The sequence below is a fragment of the Rhinolophus hipposideros genome (genome assembly GCF_964194185.1).
Source record: "Rhinolophus hipposideros genome assembly, chromosome: 8".
In the NCBI taxonomy this organism is placed as follows: Eukaryota; Metazoa; Chordata; class Mammalia; order Chiroptera; family Rhinolophidae; genus Rhinolophus; species Rhinolophus hipposideros.
Window position 1 is genome coordinate 78,969,971 of NC_138054.1, and position 24,629 is coordinate 78,994,599.

Below are 24,629 nucleotides of genomic sequence, written 5' to 3' on the forward strand. Positions count from 1 at the left end.
AATAGCTTCAAAAAAGAATAAAATATTAGGAATAATTTTAACAAAAAAGTGCAAGACTTGTACAATGGAAACTACAAAATTTCACTGAAAAAAAAAACCACACAAAGCAACAAAATAAATGGGAAGACAGGCCATACTCATGGATCAGAAGACTTCATATGATGAAAATGGTAACACCCCTAAAATGATCCACAGGTTCAATACAATTCCTACCAAAATCTCAGCTTTTGTTTCTTTTTTTGCAAAATTGACAAGTTGATCCTAAAATTCACGGAGATGTAAGGGACCTAGAATAGCTAAAATATCTTGAAAAAGATAATAAAATATGGAGGCCTAGACAAAGCTGGAGACTTCACACTGCCAGGTTTCAAAACTTACATATCAAAACTGTGTGGTGTTGGCATTAGAATAGAAACATAGATTAATGGAATAGAATTCAGAGTCCAGAAATAAGCGTTTCTATTTATGGTCAGTTAATTTTTGATAAGGATACCAAGAACATTCAATTCAATTTGGGACTATCGACTAAAGCTGAATGTACACATACCCTGTGATCCAGCAATTTCTTTACTAGAAATATTCCCAAGAGAAATACATGTGACCATCAAAGTGTTCACAGCAGTACCACTTGTTACAGACCCAAACTAGAAATAACTTTTATGTACACAGAAGAGAACGGATAAATAAAATGTAGTTATATTCACATAATTAAATACTACCACAATGAGAATGATCATCAACTACATGTGACAATATGAACAAACATACACAAACACCTTGTTGTGCAAAAGAAGCCAGAAATAAGAGTTGACACTGTACTGTTCTACTTGTAGACAAAATTGTTCTACGGTAGTCAAATCAGGACCGTGCTTACCCTCTGTGGGAGGTGAGTAGGGTCGGAGAAAAGGGAGCCTCCTAGGGTGCTGATAAAGTTTCATTTCTTCATTTTCATGCAGGTTACACAGGTGTGCTTGGCTTGTGGCCATTTTTCAAGCTCACACACGTGTGTGTTCTGTATTTCAATTTAAAAAAATCAACTATACTTAAAAATACCCTATCCATTCTTCCGGGTTCTTTTAAAATACTCCTTCATTCACATTCCCAGTCACAAAGGCTCTGGGGTGCCTGTAACAGGAGGTAACTCTACCATCTCTGTGATTCCACAGCATTTTGTGGGACCTTGGATCACTTAGCCTCACTTGGAAACATCTGTATGAAAAGAGCAAGAGCTTTGGAGACCTGGGTTTCAATGCCAGCTACTTCCCAGGTGGGTGGCCATGAGCAAGTGCCCTATAGCCATACAGTTCTTAGCTACAATCAGCAGGCAGTGATAATAATTTAAGAAGAAAAAAAAAATCAGGTAGTTGCTGAAATTTCCAGAAGGCCAGGACCAAGAAAGAGGTATGCTGCCAGGTATGACACCTAAAATCATACTAAAGAACAAGTTTGGTACCGACACCATGGCTGTTGTCGTCAGGCATAGCTCACATAGCCAACTCCATGGACATTGGGTATGGACTCAGGAATGACTGCCACTGCTGTGAGAATCCTTGGTGTTGCTGCCTCTTGAAATGGGAGGTGCCAACACACCTGCCACCAGAGTACATTCTGCGCAGTTCCTGTCCCTTGATGTTACCAACTTCTGGATTCAAAGTCTGTGGCAGGAGTGTCTGATTGGCAGAGCCGAGGTCCCTCCCTAGCTGCAAGGGACTCTGGGAAAGTAAATGTGTGGTCTTCACAGCTTTTATAGCAGGAGACAGTCCTGCCTCTTAAAGTAGAAGACTCCCCAAACACAGGAGTGGCCACCAAAAGAACAGCAAACGTCCACTGCGTCATCCAAGGATAAGTTACCTCCCTCACACACACAAAAATGGTGGCTCCTATGCATGGGAGTTGTAATGATTAAAGAGCTGGTGAGTATAAAGGGCCCATCATATGCCTGGCACAGAGTAGGAGCTTAGTTCATGGTCAACATCATTATTGGTGATTTGGGTCCCATTCTAACGTCTCCTATACTCCCAGGGGTCCCAAAACCTTGGCATCTCAGCACCTCTAGTGGTTAACAGCAGACCTTAAAATGGGATTGTTTTTGTAATATATAATCAAGTTAACCAGTTTCCAGATTCAGAGAAAGGTCTGTTGATGGCAACTCACCTCTTCCATCATTCTTTCTAAGTGAGAACACAGTGTTTGAAAAGGCTCAGGCTTCCCTGCAGGAGGACCCTATTTACATGGTCAGGGAAAGCAAGTTTTTAATAGAAAAGGTATCTGTTACTTCTAAACTTCATTGAAATCAACTCAACAAACATTTGATTTAAAACTTTTTATTTTTAGACATTTTTCTTTAAGCATTTAATATCTTTTATCGATTTAGTGGCCACATAAGGCAGCATCTGCTCAGTTAGGAAAGGTACCTGTCAGAAACGAAATACACAACCGTGTTGCAAGGTCCCTGTCACAGGCCAGTTGCAGACTCCTTGAGAGCAAGGACTGTGAGACTTAATGTCTTTAGTAGCACCTCAACTTGCACATGGGAGCCTTAAAAGGACTTTTATTAGTTAAAACAAAACATTAAAACTCTTTTATTTCTTCCCCCTCACCGCTCTACTTTCCCCTCTTTCCTCCATTTCCAAGCTTTCATTTAGCAAAAAGAACATACACTAGAGGATTATTCCCCTAGTAATTCCAGGACCATTCTCCCAATGGGCAGAAGAGCCTGGTGGTAGGGCTGGAACATTAAAAAAAAAATTTTTTTTTAAGCAGAATATGTTTGGGAAACATATCTATTTGGGGCTTGAGTCCTTAAAGAAATGGCTTTGCCCTGGATTCACACCTTGCTCCTTGGGCCTAAGTGGTGGGGGAATGAAGCAGGAATCCTTAGAGCTTGGGTGGGTTTAGTAAGGGCTCCTTTTGCTACAATCATGGAAGCCCAAAGGTGGCTACCAAAGCGGATTTGCCCCAACTTTTGATTTGGAAGCTAGACCCCTGACCTCTACTCAGACACATGGACAAGGCTGTCCTCCTCTTGTTCAACCCATAAATGCATCTATGTCCTTTGAGCCAAGATGGCGGAGAAGAGTGTGATACAACAAAAAGATGGACTTTGGAGTCAAAGAGACCTGGGTTTGAGTCTTGTCTTTGCAACTTATTAGCTGTGTGACTATGGACAAGTACTTTTTCTCTTTGAGTTTGAAATTGTTATCTGCACGTGGAAAAAGAATACCTCGTAGTTATTGGGAAAAATCCTATGAGATAACTTACGTGAAATAACCTTGCAACGTGCGTGGTACTTGGTGGATATAAGTATTTAAACACAGTAGGGAGAAAAGATGTCTGGGGAGGAAGAATTTGACAACACTTCTCCAGACAGATTCACATGATCATTTTTATAGTGGGATGACATGAGCTGTGTGACCCAGGGGACGGTCCTCTTACCGCCCTGGCCCTCAATTTCCCTTCAAAAGGGATTATAACCCCAAAAGGGAGAGACTCCTAGAATTTGAGGTTAAATGTCAGTGTGTCGCTTTCTGTAACAGAATAAGGATTTATTACCTTGTTTCCAAGATGCTTTCAATTGTAAGATGCATGATTGATTAAAGGACACAAGTTTTTGAGAGAGAAATACAACTGCATTAATGGATCCATCAATTTTAAGACATATTCTGATTTCAGAATCATTACAATGTAAAAAAATATGTTTTTGCAGTTGAAGAAATATCATAATTACAATAATGCTGGCCCCCTTTATTAAGCATTTGCTGGAGCAAGGCACTATCACAGCTGCTTTACTAAGACCTTGACTTGTTATCATAACCCAGTTAGAGAGATGTTATCATTCCCACTTCATGATTAGGAAACCAAATACGGAGAGGTCAAGTCGCTTTTCCAAGGCCACATGACCAGGAAGTAGGGCTTGGAAGACAGGTCTTAATTCCAAAATGCTTTCCCTTTTCAGTAGATTGTACTCCAGGCTATGGAATCAAAGAAATCAGCTCTCTATGGAGAAATGGTATGTGAATGTGGTACTTTAAACATGTCGTGAATCTCTGTAAGGCAACCAGGAAGGGTATGGGTAATACAAAGTTATAATTTAATCAGTCTCCAACTACTGGTCCTCAGAGGTAATAATGTGTTAACTGGAGAATGAGGATTGCTTAGAATCCAAAATCAAGGGGAGCTAGGAAATGAGACTGAGTCAGGGTAAATCCAGCTGGGAGAGCGAGAAGGGAAGGGGCCCTGACCAGCCGCCAGGTCCATGGACACTGCAACAAGCTTGTCCTTGAGGCCATTATTCCTCAAGGTCACCTTATTCCTCCTAATCTGACTCTTTACTAATGAAGTAGAAACCATTGGAGAAGAATTCAGTTTTCCCTGTAACCGTTCTTAAAGAGGGAAAAACGTGCTGACCGGTCATTAGAAGCTAGCTAGTGGTTATCTAGTACTGCAACAAATTACAAATTAACGAGCTAGTTTTCTGGGTAGTTAGTCCAAGTCTGTTCTTCTTTGCCTGATTATGGGACTGAATTATTTTGCTCTGCAAAGCTGTGGATATGGCTCTTAATCTGATATGACCCCAGTGGCAGACCCTCTAGTGACACTCTCAGGAGACTTGACCCCTGACTAGAAGACTCCTGGGCTATCTGGCTGGCTGGCTGGCCATTGTGTTTGGGGGAAGAGAGCCAAACACACATCAGTGGATTCCCAACATAGTTCTACTTACTCAGATGGGAAAAGAGTAGGGTAGTGGCAAGAATAGGGACATAGTAGTTGGGATGGGGTGGGGCAAGGCAGGGCAGGGCAGGATGGGGTTGGCGGTTGCCTGAAGCATCAGGGTTTGCATGCCATGGCCATGTAGACCTGACCGGAAGGAACTCATAGTGAAGCTGCCAGAAGAGAAATGTGCTTCTTGGTCTTGACTGGAGAAGGCTCCTCAGACAGCGGCCAAGATAACATCACGGTGGGAGTCACCGAGACTCCACGTGGATATCAACAGGGCTGAAGGTCACAGTTGCAGGGTGTGGGCTGCTGCCGCTGTTTGCGCCCTGGGCAGAAGGGGAGGCTGGCTTGGGGCCCTTGGGCTCCAGCTCCCGTCTTGCCCTCATTTTCCTGCAATGAGATACACACATATGGCTGAGTTTCTTCCCTTGTATGCCCTGGGGAACGGCTACAACTCTGGAGAAGAGATTAATGTAATCATCATTAAATCACGTCGCTTAATTACCAACTACAGGATTGTGCAACTGGAAGGAATCTTAGACATCAAATAATCTGACCTTTCAATTTTTGTTTAACCTAGATTACATATTTCATTTTTTCCCTACTACTAGTGAAAGTGTCAGATAGATGGCTATATTAAAGACAAATGAAGATACTACTTTTTTTTTTTCTGTTCGAAGTTGTAGTATGAGTTAAATTTTTTTTTTAATTAATTTTATTGGGGTGACAATTGTTAGTAAATTTACATAGATTTCAGGTGTACAATTCTGTATTACATCATCTATAAATCCCATTGTGTGTTCACTATGAGTTAAATTTTGCAGCCTCATTATGCTTGCTAAGTTTATTGCTAAAAATATTCAGTAACTTTACATAGTTAAGAAGAGAATGTACTTAAAACGTGTATCCTGCCTTTCATTTTACGTGGCATAAAGTTTAGTAACTAACAACAATCATTTCCAATGTCTACATGATATTTCATCTTGTTGACCTACCATAATTCTTTTTTAAAAATTTCAAATCCTCAGAAAAGTTGCACGAATAGTATAATTAATAGCCAAATACACTTCACCAAACAATTCGCCAGGTGTTAACAATTTGCCACATTTGTTTTCTTTCTCTGTGTCTCTGTCTCCATTTACACAGACACACACCGAGTATTTTTTAAAATCATGAACCATTTGAATTATGATTTAGTTGCATGAATCGTAAGTTAGGTGCAAACATCATGCCACTTTCCCCCTAAGCACTCGCAAGAACAAAGGCATTCTCCAATGTAACCACAATGCAATTATCACACTTTGAGACCCTTCCATTTTAAAAATGATAAAATCAGCACTGAGAGGTTAAATGGCTTGCCTGGTTTTAACAGACCAAAGAACCCAGGCCAGACATCATTGTAAACAGGATGGGATAAGTGGAGCTCCAGCCACGTTACAACCAAAAAAAAAAAAAAAAGAAGGCTCGAAACTGCAGCAATGATGGAGATGAATGATGGGTAGACACTGGGGTTTGACGCCACTTCCTGGTTTGGGATAGGTTCAAATTGTAACACTGCAAAGATTTTTAAAAATCACTTATTAAATGTTATTATTATTCTTACATGTATTGGTGGGAGTGTTTACTTCGAAACCACATGGACTGGGCTTGAACCCCAACTCTGACAATTAGGGCTGAGTAAGTGTGGGCATGTTATTTAATCTTCCTGTGCCTGTGTCATGCCTGGAAAATTGGGGATAACAGTAGTATCTACCTTGTGGAGTTGTTGTGAGGAGTATATGAGTGAATACAGGTAAGGAACTTAGAACCATGCCTGGCACATAGTAAGAGATGAATATATGTTATTTACCATTATAAATAATATTAATATTATTATAAAAACAAAGCATGTTTACTGCTCCTCAAAAATAAGGAAGCACAGTCCCTTCCACTGCAAAAACCAACTAACTAGCAATCCTATCGTGTAAAAACACTAGTTGTTAACACCTTGTTGTGTCTCATTTGATCCTTCCTTGGGTGTGAGTGTGTGTGACCCAGGTGTATGATTATAATGTACATACTGTTTTGTATGCTTTGACAATAGAATGTAAACAACTTTCCTCACCGATAAATAGCTTCTACAATATCTTTTTGAAAAATGGCCTCCAGGTATTCCATGACGTGGTCGTATTTATAGTCTTTTTATTTTGATTTCTTCCCTGAAAAGAATAGCCTTCTAGCAAATCTGTGCTTAGGGGTGATAACACAAAATTTATTTTTCATGCAATCAGGTTATATTATTTTATTTCCTCTTATTTGGTTCCAGAAAGTGGCGTCACAGGTACATGCATTCCAGTTTTTGTCACCTCAAATATTCATGTGGTCCACTGAATACAGCCTGACAGAAGACACCCCAAGAGAAGAGGATTGAAATATTCCTCTATTATCTGTAAATTACATACAGGTGTTTACCACAGTGCTCAAGGTTATTTTCATTGTCATTATCATTATTATGTTTAAAAAAATAATTCTCCAAGGACAAAAATATTCGGTCTCTGTGAAGTTTCTATGGCAGAACAGATATCAGAAAAGGACCCACAAAGGGTAGAACATTGGAGGCGGGAATCATGGATACCGTCGGGCACATGACAAGCATCCGCAAGTGTTAGTTCCCATTCATTCGGGCATCAAGGGACCCATCCACGGGCACCCTGTACCTGTTGTACAGCTTCAGCAAGACCAGAACCACGGTGAAGATGATGATGACAACCACCACCACGGCAGCAACGATGGCTCCAGAACCTACGAGGAGGAGAGGACGGAGACGGCAAATATACAAACTGAAATGCAGAGAAGCATTCAAAGACTGGGAGGGGAACCCCTACTGTGGCACCTGAAATCCCCACTGGGTCAAGGGGAGGACGACAGAATGCTGCCACTCATGGCTGGCCCCAGGACGGAGTCACATCTAGAATGGCAGTGCACCCTCACCCCCACTGGGGCTTGGAGGGCCATGTCCTCCACACATCATCTGCCAAAATTCTGCCTTAGGCCTTGTCCTGTTCTCATCAGCCTTAACACAGCTGATCAGAACTTTACACTTCTTTATGAAATAGGCAAGTTCTTTTTGACAATATAAAATATGTGATTTTTGTAGTTAATTTTGAAAATATAACTATAAGCAAAAAAAGATAGAGGAAGGATAAAAGCCTCATTGTCCCAAGAACTACTGATCATCTACAGTTGACCCCTGAACAACACAGCGGTTGGGGGGCCGATCCCCTGTGCAGTCGAAAATCCATGTGTTACTTTTGAGTCTCCAAAAGTTTAACTACTAATAGTCTACTGTTGACTGGATGCCTTACTGAAAAAATAGTCAATTCACATACGAGTATATTTTGTATGTTCTATGTATTATATACTGTATACTTACAACAAAGTAAGCTAAAGAAAACATTAAGAAAATCATAAGGTTATAGATGATGTAATACAGAATTGTATACCTGAAATCTATGTAATTTTACTAACAATTGTCACCCCAATAAATTAAAAAAAAAGAAGATCATAAGAATATAATTGCAGTATTTATTGAAAAAAATCCACAAAAAATGGACCCGTGCAGTTCAAACTCAGGTTGTTCAAGGGTCAACTGTATACACACAAAGATTCACCAAAGTGATCATGTATAGGTACATGTGCATATTAAATATCTATACTAATATACTACTAATATTTTTGAATAATTTATTAATCCTATGACTGAATATCCATCTTAAGGAAATAGTTACAAATATGGAAAATATGCACTCGATAAAAATGGAACCATGTTCCATATACTGTTTTATAATAATAACCCGATCCTCTTTCTATGTAAGTGCATATTGTTCTGCATGACTTTTGATGACTACATAGTACTCCATTGTTTGTAGGTACCATAATTTGTTTACCAATTCTCTGTTGAGGACATTTAGGTTGTTTTCAATTTTACACTAAAAACAAGGCTATGATGTCTTTATAGCTTAATATCTCGGATTCTAATTTCAATGTTAGCTCCCAGTCCCAATGTCAAACTCTAATTTTAGGTTTATGATCAACATCATTGTCAGAATTGATATAGAAAATGTAAAAAAAAAAAAAAACCACTAAAAGGTTTATACTTTAAACCTATCTATTCGATTCTGGGGAGTTTATTTTAGAGAATAATCCTAAATATAGCAAAAGCTGTATGAATGAAGATGTTTATTACCACATTATTCATATTCTAAGTATGGAAATGGTTCAATAAGGTGTGACACATCAATCCATGAGATATTATAGTATAATTTAAATGATATGTACAAAGTACAATATGATATTACATACATGTCCACAAATACATATATACACATTATGTTGCAACCATTAAAATATGTGCATACAAATGTAATGCTGAGCAAAAGAAGCCAGATACAAAAAAGTAATGTATGATGTGATTCCGTTTATGTAAAGTTCAAAACCAGGTAGAATGAATCTCTGGTGGTAGAGTCAAAATAGTGGGTTCCCTTGGGTGGGTCAAAGATATGATTGCAAGGGACACTTGGACTTGTTCTCGTGGCTGGTTACACAGGTGTGTTCATTTTGTGAGAGTTCATCCATCCGGGCATTTAGGATTTGTACATTCTTTTGGAATATATGTAATGCTTTTATAAAAGGTTTACTTAAAAAAAGAAACACTTTGTGTAATATTTATAGGAAGAAAGACTTGAAAGAAAAGAAGTAAGGGTTGGGAATTCATCATGGAGTAACTTGTTTTTCTTTCCTTCCTGGGGAGCCCAGTGATGATAGTTTAGTTCAGGGTTTTTCAACCTTCGCTGGATAAGTCTTTTTTGTGGGAGGCTGTCCTGTGCATTATAGGATGTTTAGCAGCATCGCTGGCCTTACTCACTAGATAACAGTAGCACTTCTCTTCCCACCCCTGCCATGACAACCAAAAAACGTCTCCAGACATTGCCGCCTGTACCCTGGTGGTAGGATTGCCAGGTAAAATACAGGATAACCATTGAAATTAGAATTTCTGACAATGAATAATTTTTTAGTATGTTTCAAATACTGCATGGCTCATCCTTATACTAAAAAATGTAGTGTTCATCTTAAAGTCCAAATTAACTGGGTATTCTGTATTTTCACTTGCTAAATCTGATAACTTTATCTAGGTAGGCAAAATTGCCTAGTTGAGAACCATTACTTTCAGTTAAATAAAAACAGAATTATTCCCATGCTGCTGACAGGGATTCTATCTACTCTTGGTAGACATACCTCAGCAGGCCTCTCCAGGTCTCCCCACCCAGCAAGGAGTGAGCTAACACATGGGACCCTGTCCCAAGAGCAACCCTTTCTGAGTCTCCATGGAAGAGAAATGCCCTGCCCTTAATCCAGCATCCTGCCAGTGCCATAGCCTGTTTGTCACTGGGGGAACGCTCCATGTGCATTGGGAGGTCTGCTCCATTCATAGAGGTAGATACCAAGTCAGCTGAGACGACTGAAATGGACTGAAACTTTCCCTAATACAATCAATTGGTTTTCTGAAGAGTGCTCCTCACATTTTTCCTCCCGGGGGTCCCTTGTTCCTGGCAAACGTCTCCCCAGCGCTAACTCTTCCCACCTACCTTCAGTGACTCCTTCGTGAATTGATGGATGTTTTTGCCTGGCAAAAATACTATGAAAGTAGCTACACTTTAAGGTGACTCATTTAAGGACATCTTACAAAAGATTCAAATTTCCATTGTCCTCTAGACCCCAAAAATCCCTAATGAAAATAATAGTAATAATAAAAATATACAGTAAGTACTTAGCATGCATCTAGGCTATTCTGAACTCGCTACATGGATTATCTCTTTTAGTCCTCACACTGACCTTATGTGGGAGCTTCATTAATATCCCCATTTCTAGATGAGGAAACAGGTGCAGAACGGTAGAGTCAAGTGCTCAAGGTCACCCAGTTGGCAAGCGGCAGAAGTGAGACTGAGACCCAGGCAGTCTTTCTACAGAGGCCAAGCTCTTGACCTCTACACCAGGAGCTGACTGCGACACTTTTCCCACCATCCCTCCCCCAGCACCAAGCCAAGTTGACCTTACTCTTGTACAGAAAGTCTTCTTCTCTGGTCACGTTCAGTGAGAAGAAGGTGGTACCCCCCAAAGGAGTGGCTGTGGTCATCTCGATCCTGGTAAGAATAAAGATGAAATTTTGTTTCGAATCAGAGTAAGCTTTATAATCAATGCGTGATGCTTCTTTTGGCCTTTATCTGGATGATTGGAGAATATTCAAGCCTTCAGTTTCTTTTAGAAGCAACTAAATACAGGGCCCTTTATTATGGGGAATTAAAAATAATGTCTGACATTTGTAAAGACCTTCATTTTTCAAAGCAGTTGAAATAAATTCCATTCAACAATATTTATTAAACTCCTCCTGATTAGGTTTCATGCAGAAGATCTAAATCGATCTTCTAGAAACGGTGTGAAGGAGGTTATTATTATCATTTGAGGGATGAAACTGAAGCCCCCAAAGCTACATGGAGCCCCAAGTTTACCTAGTAGGATTTAACCCAGGATGTTTGCCTCCCATGCTAGTGGGCCTTTCGTTACCCCGCCACGATGCCGGAAATGGTGTTCCTGCTTTCAAAAGTTTTATGTTCTAAGGGGGGGGGGGAAGCCGATGAAAAAAATTAACTATGATTTTTAAGTCATCAGTGACACGAACCATTGAGTGGTGAAGAATGACTTTAAGGAGATCAGTTTGAATGGGCCTTGAAGGACAGGTGTGGTTTGGGGGTGAGAGGAGGGAGAACGAATACCAGGTTGCTCAAAGCCCTCGAAGGTAAGAGAGTTAATGTGTGGTGAGCGTCTACTATGTCCCAGGTTCCTTCGGACACTACATCAACTCATCTAATTCTCTCAATCATCCACACTTTGCCTCCGAGCAACCTGAGGCTCAGAGTGGTTGAGTGAACCGACAAAAGTCACACAGCTAGGAAGACGTAGAGCGTGGACTCAAACATATTCCGTTTTCCCTGCACACCAGTAGGAATCAAAATTCACAATCGTGTCATCTTCCATGCAAGGAATGAGCCAGGGGTTTGCCATTAATATAATGTCACGCCACCAGAACGGATGTTGAGCTCCCCCACTAAGAATTATATTCTAAGCTCAATGATATTATAAAGAAATGTTCTGAACTACGGGCATCAAGAAAAAAAGGGAAACAAAGCAGGCTTCGCTTCTCTGCTTCAGAGTGGCCAAGCTTTTAGTCCAGCTGCTGACAATTTGGAGGTTGGTGAAGGATCTCCACCAAGAGAAGAATGATCCAGGCCTATTTGTAACCCTAAGAAGCCATAAGGCCTCACCACAATCGCTCCATCTTCTGAATGGAGCGAAAGCCCTTCATGGGCCATTTCAACTGTCAGTTTCCAGGCTTTGAGCTTCTCATACCAACCGATGCCAAACTGCTATGATAACGAACCACTCCATCATCCCCCCTCATTCCTGGTCTTTGCTGTCTCTGGGCTGGCTGGCCCAGGCTGTGGCCTCCCCAGGTGCCCACAGTGGGCCTCTCCCGAGAGCCCTCACCTCTGGACTGCAGTGTCTCCACCCTCCCAGCTCCTGATGGAAACACCCCTCCACTGGGGTAAGGTCAACGGCAGCCAAGCTGGGGTCTCTGGTGGCCGTGGCCAGCCCTGTCCACAGGAGCCGCAGCCTCAGAACGACCCTCTGTGGCCAACCGTTAGTCCACAGGATGGGCTCCGCCTTCACTTCCTCTGGTCTTCAAGCCTAGGGCCCTGCCTGAAACCTCCAGCTCTTGCCTGTCCCTTCCTCCCAAAGAGCATATCCTCAGAACTCCCAGCAAGGAGTCCCCCGAAGCTCTGCCTTCTGAACTCCCCACACTGGCCAACTTTTCTTCCTGGCTGGGCTTCCTGTGTCCCAACTGCCTCAAACAGGCTCCGGTCGGCCATGCTCCACTACCCGCTCCCCCTGCAAAATGAACAACACATCCTTCAAGACACAGCTCAGTCACCCCAGGAAGACTCCCACCCAGACAGAATTAGCCAGTCTGTCCTCTACACTCCTACAGCAGCGCTCTGCAAAGAACACACCACAGCGTGTATCTCACTTGCTTTGTCTGGCAGTTCATGTCCCATATTCATTGTCAGGTCCTTGAGGGTAGAGGCTGTTTCTCGTTCTTTTTCATATCCTCCAACCCACCCCTGATAAAGCATCTGGATGCTCTCACCTTTGGCAGGGGAAGTACTTGAGGGAGTAATTGAACTTCTCCCAGTTTGCTTTGCTCAATTGTTAAATGAGGCAGCTTTTCTTCCCAAGGGAGATTAGGGTTAGAGGTTAAGCATGGAAAGTGCTTTTAAGTGCTCAATAAATGGTTGCTCTTAGTGGTATAGCGGGTAGTAGTAAATATTTGCTGAGTTAAATTAGAAAGTGGTGGCTCTGGAGCTCTAAATAAGAAAAAAATCTTTCTATAAAAATAAGTACGTATGAACCAATATGAGAATATGGAGTGAAAGTTTCCCCCCTCACCCCCACGGAGAGGTGCTGCCCCTCACCCCCCAGCCACTGTTCCCCATCCCTGCACATAAAGAATTTTAACATGTATTTGCCTAAACCATCTGCTTCTATCCCCACCAATATCAAGCTGAGAAGACTCACCAGGAATGCTTTCTCCGGTTCCTTTTAAAAAACAGAAAAGAGAGGCAAATAGGTGGCCGCCAATCAAGGGTCACTTAGTGAGAGAGACAGGGCATAATCACTGGACAAGCTAAACCCTGCCTGTGGACACATCCGTCATTAAACCAACATGCACAAAAATGACAGAAGCCACCATCCAAACGCCAGCCATGTGGCAAGACCTAGTGCCAGGTATTTTTAATCCACACTTCGATTTAATTAGCAAATGGCCTGTAAAATAGGTTTTCTTCTCCCCATGTTTCAAATGAGGACCCTATAAAACTGACTCCCTGCTCATACAGACTGGAAGCTGCAGGGCTGGCATATCAGCAGGCCCTGCAAACTGCAAAGCCTGCATGCTTCCCACTGCACCACCCTGCCCCTGGTACACATCTACGGGGGTCTGTGACAAGTCACTACAGAAACACGCACAGGCACACAGACACACACTGACCAGTAATGCAGCCACCTAAGGCCACCAGGATACAGGCCTCTCAGCAAATCCTTCAGGATGGCTCCTGGGAACCTCCTGAGTTCCAGGTGCGATTCCCTTTCAGATGAGCCCAGCCACTCTTCTTAGAGAACAGTGAGCAATCTCAGAGCATATCTTGCCTCATCTCAGGACTGAGGGCTCTCAATTATATCTCTGTTCTTGCCACATCAGAGAAGGTGGGAGGGAGGGTGGTGGAACAGCGATGGCCAAAGATGTGGGTGTTTTCATGTGTGGGGGCCCAGCAAGTCTTGTTAACCAAGTGAGGTCCAGTAGGGGGATTTCAGTATCTAGCTTGCCTGTGACCAGGGTCCATCATTATAGAATAGGGGGTAGTGTACAAGGAGGGTGAGGCTGGTTTCTCTGATAGAGGTTAATTTAATAATGATGATAACGATAATGATAATAATAAACAGCTATGTGCAAGGCACTGCACTCAGTGCTTTATGTGGGAGTTCTCATTTAATCCTCATATCTAGCTGGTAAGGAAGATACAATCACTGTGCCCATTCTACAGATGAGCAAACTGAGGCTCAGAAGAGAGTGAATCAACCTAAGCTATTAAGAATATGTAGCTGTGCTAGGATTCAAGGTAGGCCTATTTGATTCCACAGCCCCTTTTCCATACATCCTCCCAGTGAATGCACGAAGTAGAAATGGCCCAGCACCCAGGGCTCAAATCAGTGTTGGATTTTGATAGGAAAATGCACACAGTCTGGGACGCAGCAGAGAGACCCAGGGCCCTTCACTCAGGCCCCTGAGTCTGACTGGTCCTACCTGACTGGCCCCTGCCCTGGGCCATACTCTGAACCTCTCTCTTCAGCAGAGCCTTAATCACATTTACAGAATCTACAAGGAACTATTGTACTGTGGGTTGTTTACAAATGACCTTGAGTGGGAGGTCAGTTTGGGAAGTGATGTGGGTCATGACCATTTTAGCCACCCTTCTGTGTCCCTTGGTCAAGTGTAAGAGCCATATCTAGAAGATAAATGTTGCCAGACCCACCTGTCCAAAATATCCCCCCTATTGCTCTGCCTCAGTGGTACCCTCCTTCCTTCTGACCTAACCTAAAAATTATTCCTGGATAAGACAACAAAGACACTGTCAAACCCAACCGACCCCTATTCAAATGGCCAAGTGTAACTCAGAGTAGGTAACCCATGAATGCCCTGGACCCACCAAAACAATGACATCAATTTCTCCCAATCATCTGAGAGATGGGAGGTTCAGCATGGCTTGGTCTCTTCCACAGACAAGAACTTCACTACTCCCTAGCAGCCCGTGAGTTATTGGGATGTTTTAATTAACAGAAAATTAACCTCCATGTTGGAACCAAAATGTCTCTCCTTGAGATTTTCACCCCTTGGTTTGAAGTCACTTCCCACAAGTCATCTGCTGTCTCTTACACATGACAACTGTCAGGTTTGAAAGTATGAAAGGTGAAACTCAAACTTCCAAGGATGGAACGGTGATGGTAGCTGGTGATCAGCACTTCCATTTTACTTCTCACCAATAGGTGGCGATAGCAGTTGGTTGTAGTATCTTTCTGTAGATTGGTAGATATATTCCAACCAAACTACAAAATATTCCAACCAATCTACAAATGGTTGGTAAATGTTCCGGGATCCCACAGGAGATCTAAGTAGAGAAGCTTTCTGCCCTTGAAAATGGCAATTGTATGTTCTCTGAAGATTTTCTTCTCTGGGATAAATATTCTCATCTCCTTCAGACAATTTTCAGGGTAATAGTCCTGTGTGTCAGTGCCTCCCTTAAATACAGCACCCCAAACCAGACACATGACTCCAGACGGGGCCTGAAATGAGACTTTTCTTGATACTTAACAGCCCCGAGCCTGATTTCTACTATTTATTAGCTGTGTGACTATGGTCAACTTTTATCACCTCCTGGGTTTTCTGATCTGTAAAACAGAAATAAAAAACTCCAGAGGTTTGTTGTGAGAATTAAATGAGAGAAAACATGTAATATATTCAGCACAGTGGCTGTGCATAAACCCCACTGATATTACACTGGATTAATGTAAACAAATAGCTCATTAGTTTTACTGGCGGCCACAGCACCCTACTCATACACACCCTGTTGATATGCCCCCAAACCCTTTTCAGACTTTTTCTTATGCTTATTTATGGTAATCAAAGCCCTAAAATTAGTAAGTGAAAGGGCTTTCTAAACTGCAAAATGCTATGGAAATGTAAGGTAATAGGGGCTGCTTTATAAATGGTAACAATATTATGATGAGGGGCTGCCAGGTAACTAGGTCTCCATTATGCTTTTGGACAAATGACTTTTTGAACTTAAGTGTGGGCTCTGCATTGATTCCTGTTAGCTTTGACCTTGTTGATGTGGACCCTCAGGAGACGGTATTGTGACAGAGCACATTGTCTAGGAGCTCTTGTTCCAGCAACAGCTTTGGGGTCAGGTAGACCTGGGTTTTCATCTTGACCTCGCCACTGATCAGCTCTGTAAATTGAGCCACTTCTGTAGACCTCAGCGTTTTCATTTCTTTTTTTTTTTAAATTAAATTTATTGGGGTGACAATTGTTAGTAAATTTACATAGATTTCAGGTGTACAATTCTGTATTACATCGTCTATAAATCCCATTGTGTGTTCACCACCCAGAGTCAGTTCTCCTTCCATCACCATATATTTGATCCCCTTACCCTCGTCTCCCACCCCCCACCCCCTTACCCTCTGGTAACCACTAAATTATTGTCTGTGTCTATGAGTTTTTGTTTCTCATTTGTTTGTCTTGTTCTTTTTGGTTTATATACCACATATCAGTGAAATCAAAGGGTTCTCTGCTTTTTCTGTCTGACTTATTTCACTTAGCATTATACTCTCAAGATCCATCCATGTTGTCACAAATGCTCCTATATCATCTTTCCTTAACGCCGAATAGTATTCCATTGTGTATATGTACCACAACTTCTTTATCCATTCATCTATCGAAGGATATTTTGGTTGTTTCCATGTCTTGGCCACCGTAAACAAAGCTGCAATGAACATTGGAGAGCGTTTTCATTTCTAAAACAGGGTTAATACCTTTTTGTGGAGGTGTGAGAATAAATGAGATATAACTACCCAGTGCAGTGCCTGGTGAATGGCCAGTGATCAGTGAATGTCAGTTCTCAGGCCCTTTTCTCCTTTCCCTTTTGTCCCCAACCTGTCTTCTCCTTTCTGTTCTTGGAGCTTAAGCTCCACCTGGTCAAATGTTTGCTGCATTTGTTCCAACTGAGTTTTGAACAGGGAGTCAGGGAGCCAGACCACAAAGCATGGTGTCCAAAGGAGTGGCTGAGGAGGGATTCACAATAACTTTTGCAGGATTCGACCCTCTCCTTCATCTCTACTGAGGAAATAGTGAACCCTCCCCCAGGGGAGGTGGGGGAGGGTTTCACCTCCCCCAGGAAGGTGAAAATCCTAACGGGACTGGTAGGGTGCAGGGGCTGCTGGGTGGGCAGGGTATGCGCAAGCTACAGATTCAGAACTTGGGATGAGAACCAGGAGACCAGGGTTGCCTTAACTCAAGAACCAGCATCTTCCAAAAGCTCGTTTTTCTTTGTAGATACTCCCTCAGGGGGTGTGAGGAGAGAGAAGAGCATTTCTAGCCGGAAGGCAGGAATCCTTCCTGAAAGGCAGCTGAGACTGGAACAAACAGAAGAGAACTCCACAGACGGGTTTTGACTTGGCAGCAGTAGTGCATGCGGGATGCTTTGAAACAAGCCTCCAAACACTCTGTTGGGTCGTAATCCAAGTCTGCCTGAATCTTAAATGGCCACCTCCTACACTCTCCATTCCTGTTGGGTTCCACATCAGCTACCCTATTCCATTTGCCCTGCCTTTGTGTGTCACAGCTTTCAAAGGTGGGGTCTGAATTGGCTTAATGCTCCCTTGAACTTGGGGCCATACACAATCGCATGCCGAATACAGGTTCTTGTGGTTGGTTCCCAGAAATTAGTGAACACATTTCTTGTTTCATTTATCCACCCATTCTTGCATCCTCCCATTTGTTCACACACCCACCCACCATCCACTGTACGCACATTTACCTCCCACCTGTTCTTCTGTCCGTTTGCCCTGTCATTCATTCAACCAGTACTCACCATGTACCTGGCACTGAGAGGACTTAAATAAGGGCTGTGGGGGTCACTTCCTTAGAGCTCAAAACAAATGAGAAATGGAATTGTTTCCTTTAAGAATCTTGATCAAATATATGGTGATGGAAGGAGAACTGACTCTGGGTGGTGAACACACATGGGATTTATAGATGATGTAATACAGAATCATACACCTGAAATCTATGTAAATTTACTAACAATTGTCACCCCCAATAAATTTAATTAAAAAAATGAAAATAAATAAAAAAAATAAAATGCATTTAATAGCAAAAAAAAAAAAAGAATCTTTCCTTCAAAAAATAATTATTGGGGACCATCCTCTCTCATGTCTAGCCCAGCACTGATCACAGAGAGGTGCCTAATCAATATCATATGGATGTTCTATGAAAAAGGAGTGGCCTGAAGATCTGGAAGTCTGGGTTCTAGGCTCACCACATATGAAGTCTTATTTACCCTCTCTGCCAAATTCTGCCTTGAACATCCTTTGTTTCTGGTTTTTATGGCCCACATTGTAAAGAAAGGTGCCTCAAGGAGCTCCCAAGACATGCAAATCTAAGCTCCACTTATTAAGATTATAAATAAAAATCCCAGATGAAAGTGGTCACAAGGCTGATTTTTGCCTAGTGCCAAAAGGGTGGCACAGGCTGTGCCAAGAGTCAGTGGGAAGATGAGACCTGTGGGCGTCGTGCTTGAATCTGACCAAAAGCTGCAATGTGACTTGTGGCTTCCATTTGCCCCTCGGTCTTTGGGCCCACACCAAGCTCATAAGGGTCCTCAAACTATACCTGAGCTCCTGTGTAAATCTCCAGGGGTCCCACTGTTCCCAAAGGGAAAAAAGGCACAGTTAGAGTTTATGCCCCTAAATGAATATGTCAGAAGCAAATAATTCCACCTTGACATTCTAGTCAGGAAGGGAAGGGATCTAACATTTAAGGGGACACTGACAAAGTGTTAGGCTCTGTGCTCCCACATGTTTTCTCATTTAATCAGTACAAGGTGGGTCTTTTTATCCACTTTGCTGATAGCAATGGAGGCTCAGCGGGGTTAAGTGACTTCCTCAGTCTTATAACAAGTGAGGGGAGGAGGTGAGTCTCAAACTCAGATCTTCTGCCTCCAAGCCGACCAGGAGGTAAGCAATATTCCTGGGACACTCCAAGGGGCAGTGGCCCTGCTAGGCTAGGACTTTGCTCACTATTCTGTCTGCCTGTTGATATTCAGAGTCCCAAGAGGTTCAACAAACCTTCAGAGCATGGCAGGGTTCCTCACCCATGACACTGCTGACATTTGGGCCAGATAATTGTTTGGGGGCCTGTCCTGTGCATTGCAGGATGTTTAGCAGCATCTCTGGCCTCTACCCACTAGATACCAGTAGCACCCCCTAGCTGTGACAAACAAAAATGTCTCCAGATATCTAGGAGGTAAATCACCGCTGGTTGAGAACCCCTGGAGTAGAATTAGCCTGGTAGCATAGTAGAATAGCCTGGTCTCTTGACAGTTTCCTATCCTTTCCACCCAAGAAAATCTAGACAAGAAGGGAAATATCCAGTCTGTACTTACGTCTGAGGATAGACAATCAGTAATGACAATGATGGTGATAACAACCCCAAACACGATGGCTGCCATTTATCAAGGGCTTACTATGCACTGGTCATCATGCTAAGTGTCTCCTATATATTTCCTCACACATATTATCTCTATTTTCCAGATGAAGGAACTGAGGCTCAGAGAGGTTAGGTAACTCGCCCAAGGTCTCATGCTAATATATGACAAAGCTAGGATGTATTCGTTTCCTATCACTGCTATAAAAGATTACCACAAACTTAGTGGCTTAAAACAACACAAACTAATTTTCTTATAGTTCTAGAAGTCAGAAGTCTAAAATCAGTCTCAATGGCCTAAAACCAAGATGTTGGCAGGGCCATATTACCTTTTGGAGGGTCTGGAGGAGAATCTGTTTCCTTGTCTTTTCCAGCTTCTGCAGGAATTCCACCTGCATTCGTTGGCCTGTGGCCCCTCCTCCACTTCCATCTTCACGCTAACAATGTAGCATCTTCCTATCTCTCTCTCTCTCTGACCTCTGTTTCCATCATCTCTCATCTCCTCTCTAACTCTCCTGCCTTCCTCTTATAAGAACCTTGTGATTACATTGGCTTCACGCAGGTAATCCAGGGTAATCTCCTCATCTCAAGATCCTTAATCACACCTGCAATGTCCCTTTTGCCATGTAAGGTAACACAGTCACAGATTTGGGGGATTCCGATACGGATAACTTCGTGTGTGTGTGTGTGTGTGTGTGTGTGTGTGTGTGTGTGTGTGTGTGTAGGGGAAGCAGGATTCAGCCTAACATATAGGATTTAGATTCTTATCTGTCTGACTCCAGGGTTTGTACTCTTAACACACTCCTGCCTCCTCTGCCCTGCCTGAATAGACATAACCCGTAGGCATGTACTGTGGGGGGCACTGTGGTGGATCAGACACATCCCGGGAGTGGTAGGCACTAGTACTGATCTAGAAGGTGCACGTGAGAAGTCTTGTGAGAGGGGAGCAGACAGAGTCCTGGAGACACTGGGCCAGTTGCAGCAGGGGTGTGGAGAGTGGGCTCAGAATGCTACCGGGCAGGCCTGGTTCCTTCCCTGGGCCCAGCAGGGCCCAGCAAGCCTCAGCAGCTACCTCCAACCTAACTTTACATACATCTGTATCCGTCCTGTCCTGAAGGACCACCGCACCCCAGTCCCCGCCAGCAAGGATCCTGTCCCATCTGTGGGGTTTATTTGCCCAGTGAACTGGTAACCATCCTCAGATTTTCCTTCCCAAATCTCCTCCCTGCTAAGGGCTTAGAAGGTCTCTAATGTTGTAAGTCCACTCCCTGCTCCGTTCTAGTGTGTAAGGATGCCCTTCAGCTACCTGGCACCTTCAGGAGCCCATCCATCCTGTTACAGAACAGGTAAACCACATTGTGTGGGTTAGCCAGGCTCTCCCCTCCCCGGACAACCAGAGCCTTTGAGCTCCTCCAGGAGCCTTCCGGCTCTGCAGTGACTTGGGGATGAATCTCCTGGCGCATGGGAAAATGACAAGTAAAAAGGATAAATTCAGGTTTGCCTCATCCTGGGAGAAACAAAGTTTGGGATCTATTTTTTTCTTTGAAAAAAATGCAGGAGGGACGTTTGGTTAAACATAGCAGATGGAACATAAGCATTCATCTCTGCTTCCTCCTGAAACCCCTCACAAATGACAGCAGAGGAATCAAAACACGGAAATCCACGAGGCCAAAGGGAAAGGAGAGAAGACAACCACAGGACTCAAGAGGCCAATCCAGGTTTGAAAGCCAGAAGAGCTGATGGCTGAGTGTGACGTAGCAGCCTGGAAAAGGCCGAGGTCCAAACCTGCAGACTAAGGAAATCAATAAAAACTGATCCCACTGACAAAACCCAAGGAAGACTCAGGAATGAGTGGCAGCAGATGCCACCAAAGGTCAGGATACTGAGGAATCTGCAGCTCAGCTCCATCCTCTCCTTGGGTCCTCCCTGCCACAAGCTTCCTCCACACCGTAGAATATGCCAAGTTCGAGGCTGGCCCGCCTGGTGGCTCAGGCGGTTAGAGCTCCCTGCTCCTAACTCCGAAGTCTGCCAGTTCGATTCCCACGTGGGCCAGTGGGCTCTCAACCACAAGGTTGCCAGTTTAACTCCTTGAGTCCCGCAGGGATGGTGGGCTCCGCCCCCTGCAACTAAGATTGAACACGGCACCTTGAGCTGAGCTGCCACTGAGCTCCCGGATGGCTCAGTTGGTTGGAGCGCGTCCTCTCAACCACAAGGTTGCCGGTTCCACTCCCGCAAGGGATGCTGGGCTGTGCCCCCTGCAACTAGAAACGGCAACTGGACCTGGAGATGAGCTGTGTCCTCCACAACTAAGGCTGAAATGACAACAAGTTGACTTGGAAAAAAATCCTGGAAGTACACACTGTTCCCCAATAAAGTCCTGTTCCCTTTCCCCAATAAAATCTTAAAAAAAAAAAAAAAAAAAAAAGAATATGCCAAGTTCACACGCTGCAGAGTAAATCAGAAGGTAGACCTGCACTGCTCAAGAGGACCACCACATGTGGCCATTTACACTTAGACAAAAATTAATTAAAATTAAATAAAATTAAAAGCTCAGTGCCCCAGTCACACTAGCCACATCTAAAGTGCTAACATCCACTGTGACCTGCGGCTTCCCTCTCGGTCAGAGCAGGTCTAGAACGTGTCCACCAGTGCATAAAGTTCTGTTGGACCCTGGCTGTCCTAGAGCCTGGCCATCGGAAGTGTGGTCCTGGGATGAGCAGCAGTGGCAACTCCAAGGCCCTTGTTAGGAATTCAGAATTGACCTGCTGGATAAGAACTTCCCTTTTGGCAAGATCCCCAGGCCATTCATATGCACATTTGACTTTGAGACTAAGGGGGAGAAGGACCTAGCCGAAGGCATGGTTAATCTCTGGCTGAGGGAAAATCTAAATCCTTGTTGCAGGGTTCACCCCTTCCTCTTAACCCCCTGGGCTGCCAGAACTCCAAGAGCCAGTCTTAACCTCCTGGCAGGAGGTTAGAGAGGAGGTTCTGGGGAGGGTGAGAAGCCAAAGAAAACAAAGGGACAGACACTGATCGATGTTAGAGGATTCTCCAATGAAAAGGCCAGGTTCCTGCCAATTAGCCAATGGGGAAGTCGCTAGTTGACAAGCCAGTCCCCATATCCAGAGCTTCTCATTAACTTTTTTTCAGTACTTCATTTTTCATTTATTTTATTTATTTAGTTAGTTAGTTTTATTTTTCAATTTTTTCAGGGGAGAGTGTGAACGCAGTCCCCCACTACCACAAATTATGCAGTCGAGTCTCCCACATTTGGGGAAATCGCAGGGGTCAGCACATTCGGAGTGCAATGGATAAGCCTCGCCCTGGGAAAACCACCTTCGTGATCATGGTATCTCCCCCGCCAGGTAAGTATATATTTATTTAGTTTTAAGGAGGGCGCAGCTCACAGTGGCCCATGCGGGGATCGAACTGGCAACCGTGGTATTATGAGCACCGCACTCTAACCAACTGAAATAACCTAACTTTTTTTTTCAATGAGCTTTTTAGTGCCTTAGGAACAGACAGCTAAGGGTCAGCAGACCTTTGTGGGTAAAAGCCTCAAACATGATGAAGGGTTAGCAAACAAAACAAATGAACAGGTGGAGGCATTCAAATCAAACAGAGACAATATATAGAGCAGAAGAAAACATCCTCAGAGAGATAAGATACTACACCTATAAAACAAGAGCAGGATGCTGTGAGAAAAGAATATTCTGAGAACAAGAAAGGGCACTAGGAAATTTAAAAAATGACAAAAGAAATAAAAAATTCAATAGAAGGGTGGGAAAATAATCGAGTGTCTCACAAAGTGGAACCAAAAAGATAAAGTAGGTGAAAACATATTACTCCAGGAGGTCCAACGTCCTAATAAGAATTCCAAAAGTGATTAAATGGAGAAAATCGAGGGGAGGAAATTATCAAAGAATAATACCTAAAACTTTCCCAGACATGAAGGATATGAATTTTCACAACGAGAGGACCCTCTGAGTCCCCAGGACAATGAATAAAAGAGACAAGCTCATCATCATAACCTTTCAGAACACAGGGCATGAAGAGAATATCCCACACATGTCCATAGATTTTTGTTTCTTTTTTCTAAGGTCAAGTACAAAGAATCAACAATCAGATGAAATCAGAACGGCACTGGATCTGACAGCAGCAGCACTAGAAGCTCTGAGACAACTCTCCAAAATTCGGAAGTGTGGCTTGCTGTACATGTCCAGCCTATACATGTCCAGCCAGCCAAACTAAATATTGAGTGAAAGGTACAAGGATGGCATTTTGGGGCTGTCATGCACGGTGGCATGTGGGGTCTCTGGTCCCGCTCCCCACATAAGAACGCAGGATATGGCGAGGCCAAAAAGGAACACCCACGGAGCCATAGATAGGGGAGTCACACCACTATAGTCTCACTGGCAGCTGTGTTGGAGAACAGGAAGCAGGAGCCACATGACTTGCAACCTGCCGTCTGCTTCTCTACCAACCAACCAACCCCACTTGCTAGCTGCAATCCGCCCTGCAAACTGCAATCCACGCTTGCTAGCTCAGCCACCATCTTCTTGCTAGCCCCCATTTTTTGCTAGCGTAGCCATGGCAATTATATTAGTGTCCAATGGCTCACTGGTTACAGCTGATGGCCATCCAATCACAGTTGATGGCCATTTACTACCTGAGTGAACACCTTTCCACCTTTCCACAAGGGCGAGAGCCTGGAAACTGTACTCCTGGCTCTGTCCCCCAGGGGCATGCAAGGATTTTTTTAAAAATCCACTCCACCCCATGCACCTTTTCCCAGGAAGCTCCTAAATGATAGGCCTTGCTCAAGTGGATGAGAAAACCAAGCACAAGAAGGGCACAGGATCCAGGGACCAGCAGTGCCCTGGAACAACCTGGTGGTGACCAATCCCACTGGGGGAAGGAGGGAGGTGCAAAGGGATTCCACCATCCAAGAAAAAAATGAAACAGTAGATTTTCTGACGTTTGGTCCAGACTGTAAAGGGAT

General features: G+C 43.4%; 1 protein-coding gene across 4 annotated transcripts in view; it reads right to left on the bottom strand.

The window, feature by feature from the left end:
* Window positions 1-2,311: 2,311 nt before the first annotated feature.
* NCMAP (non-compact myelin associated protein) overlaps window positions 2,312-24,629 on the bottom strand; it is a 36,408-nt gene continuing 14,090 nt past the window's right edge. For all 4 annotated transcript variants that reach the window (XM_081055790.1, XM_081055789.1, XM_081055791.1 and 1 more), the window contains 3 exons: window positions 10,810-10,895; window positions 7,413-7,497; window positions 2,312-5,106 (listed from right to left, as the gene is read on the bottom strand). In XM_081055790.1, the coding sequence (XP_080911916.1) occupies window positions 4,965-5,106; window positions 7,413-7,497; window positions 10,810-10,888 (306 nt within the window). In that variant the 5' untranslated portion in view covers window positions 10,889-10,895 and the 3' untranslated portion in view covers window positions 2,312-4,964. The remainder of the gene's footprint in view (window positions 5,107-7,412; window positions 7,498-10,809; window positions 10,896-24,629) is intronic.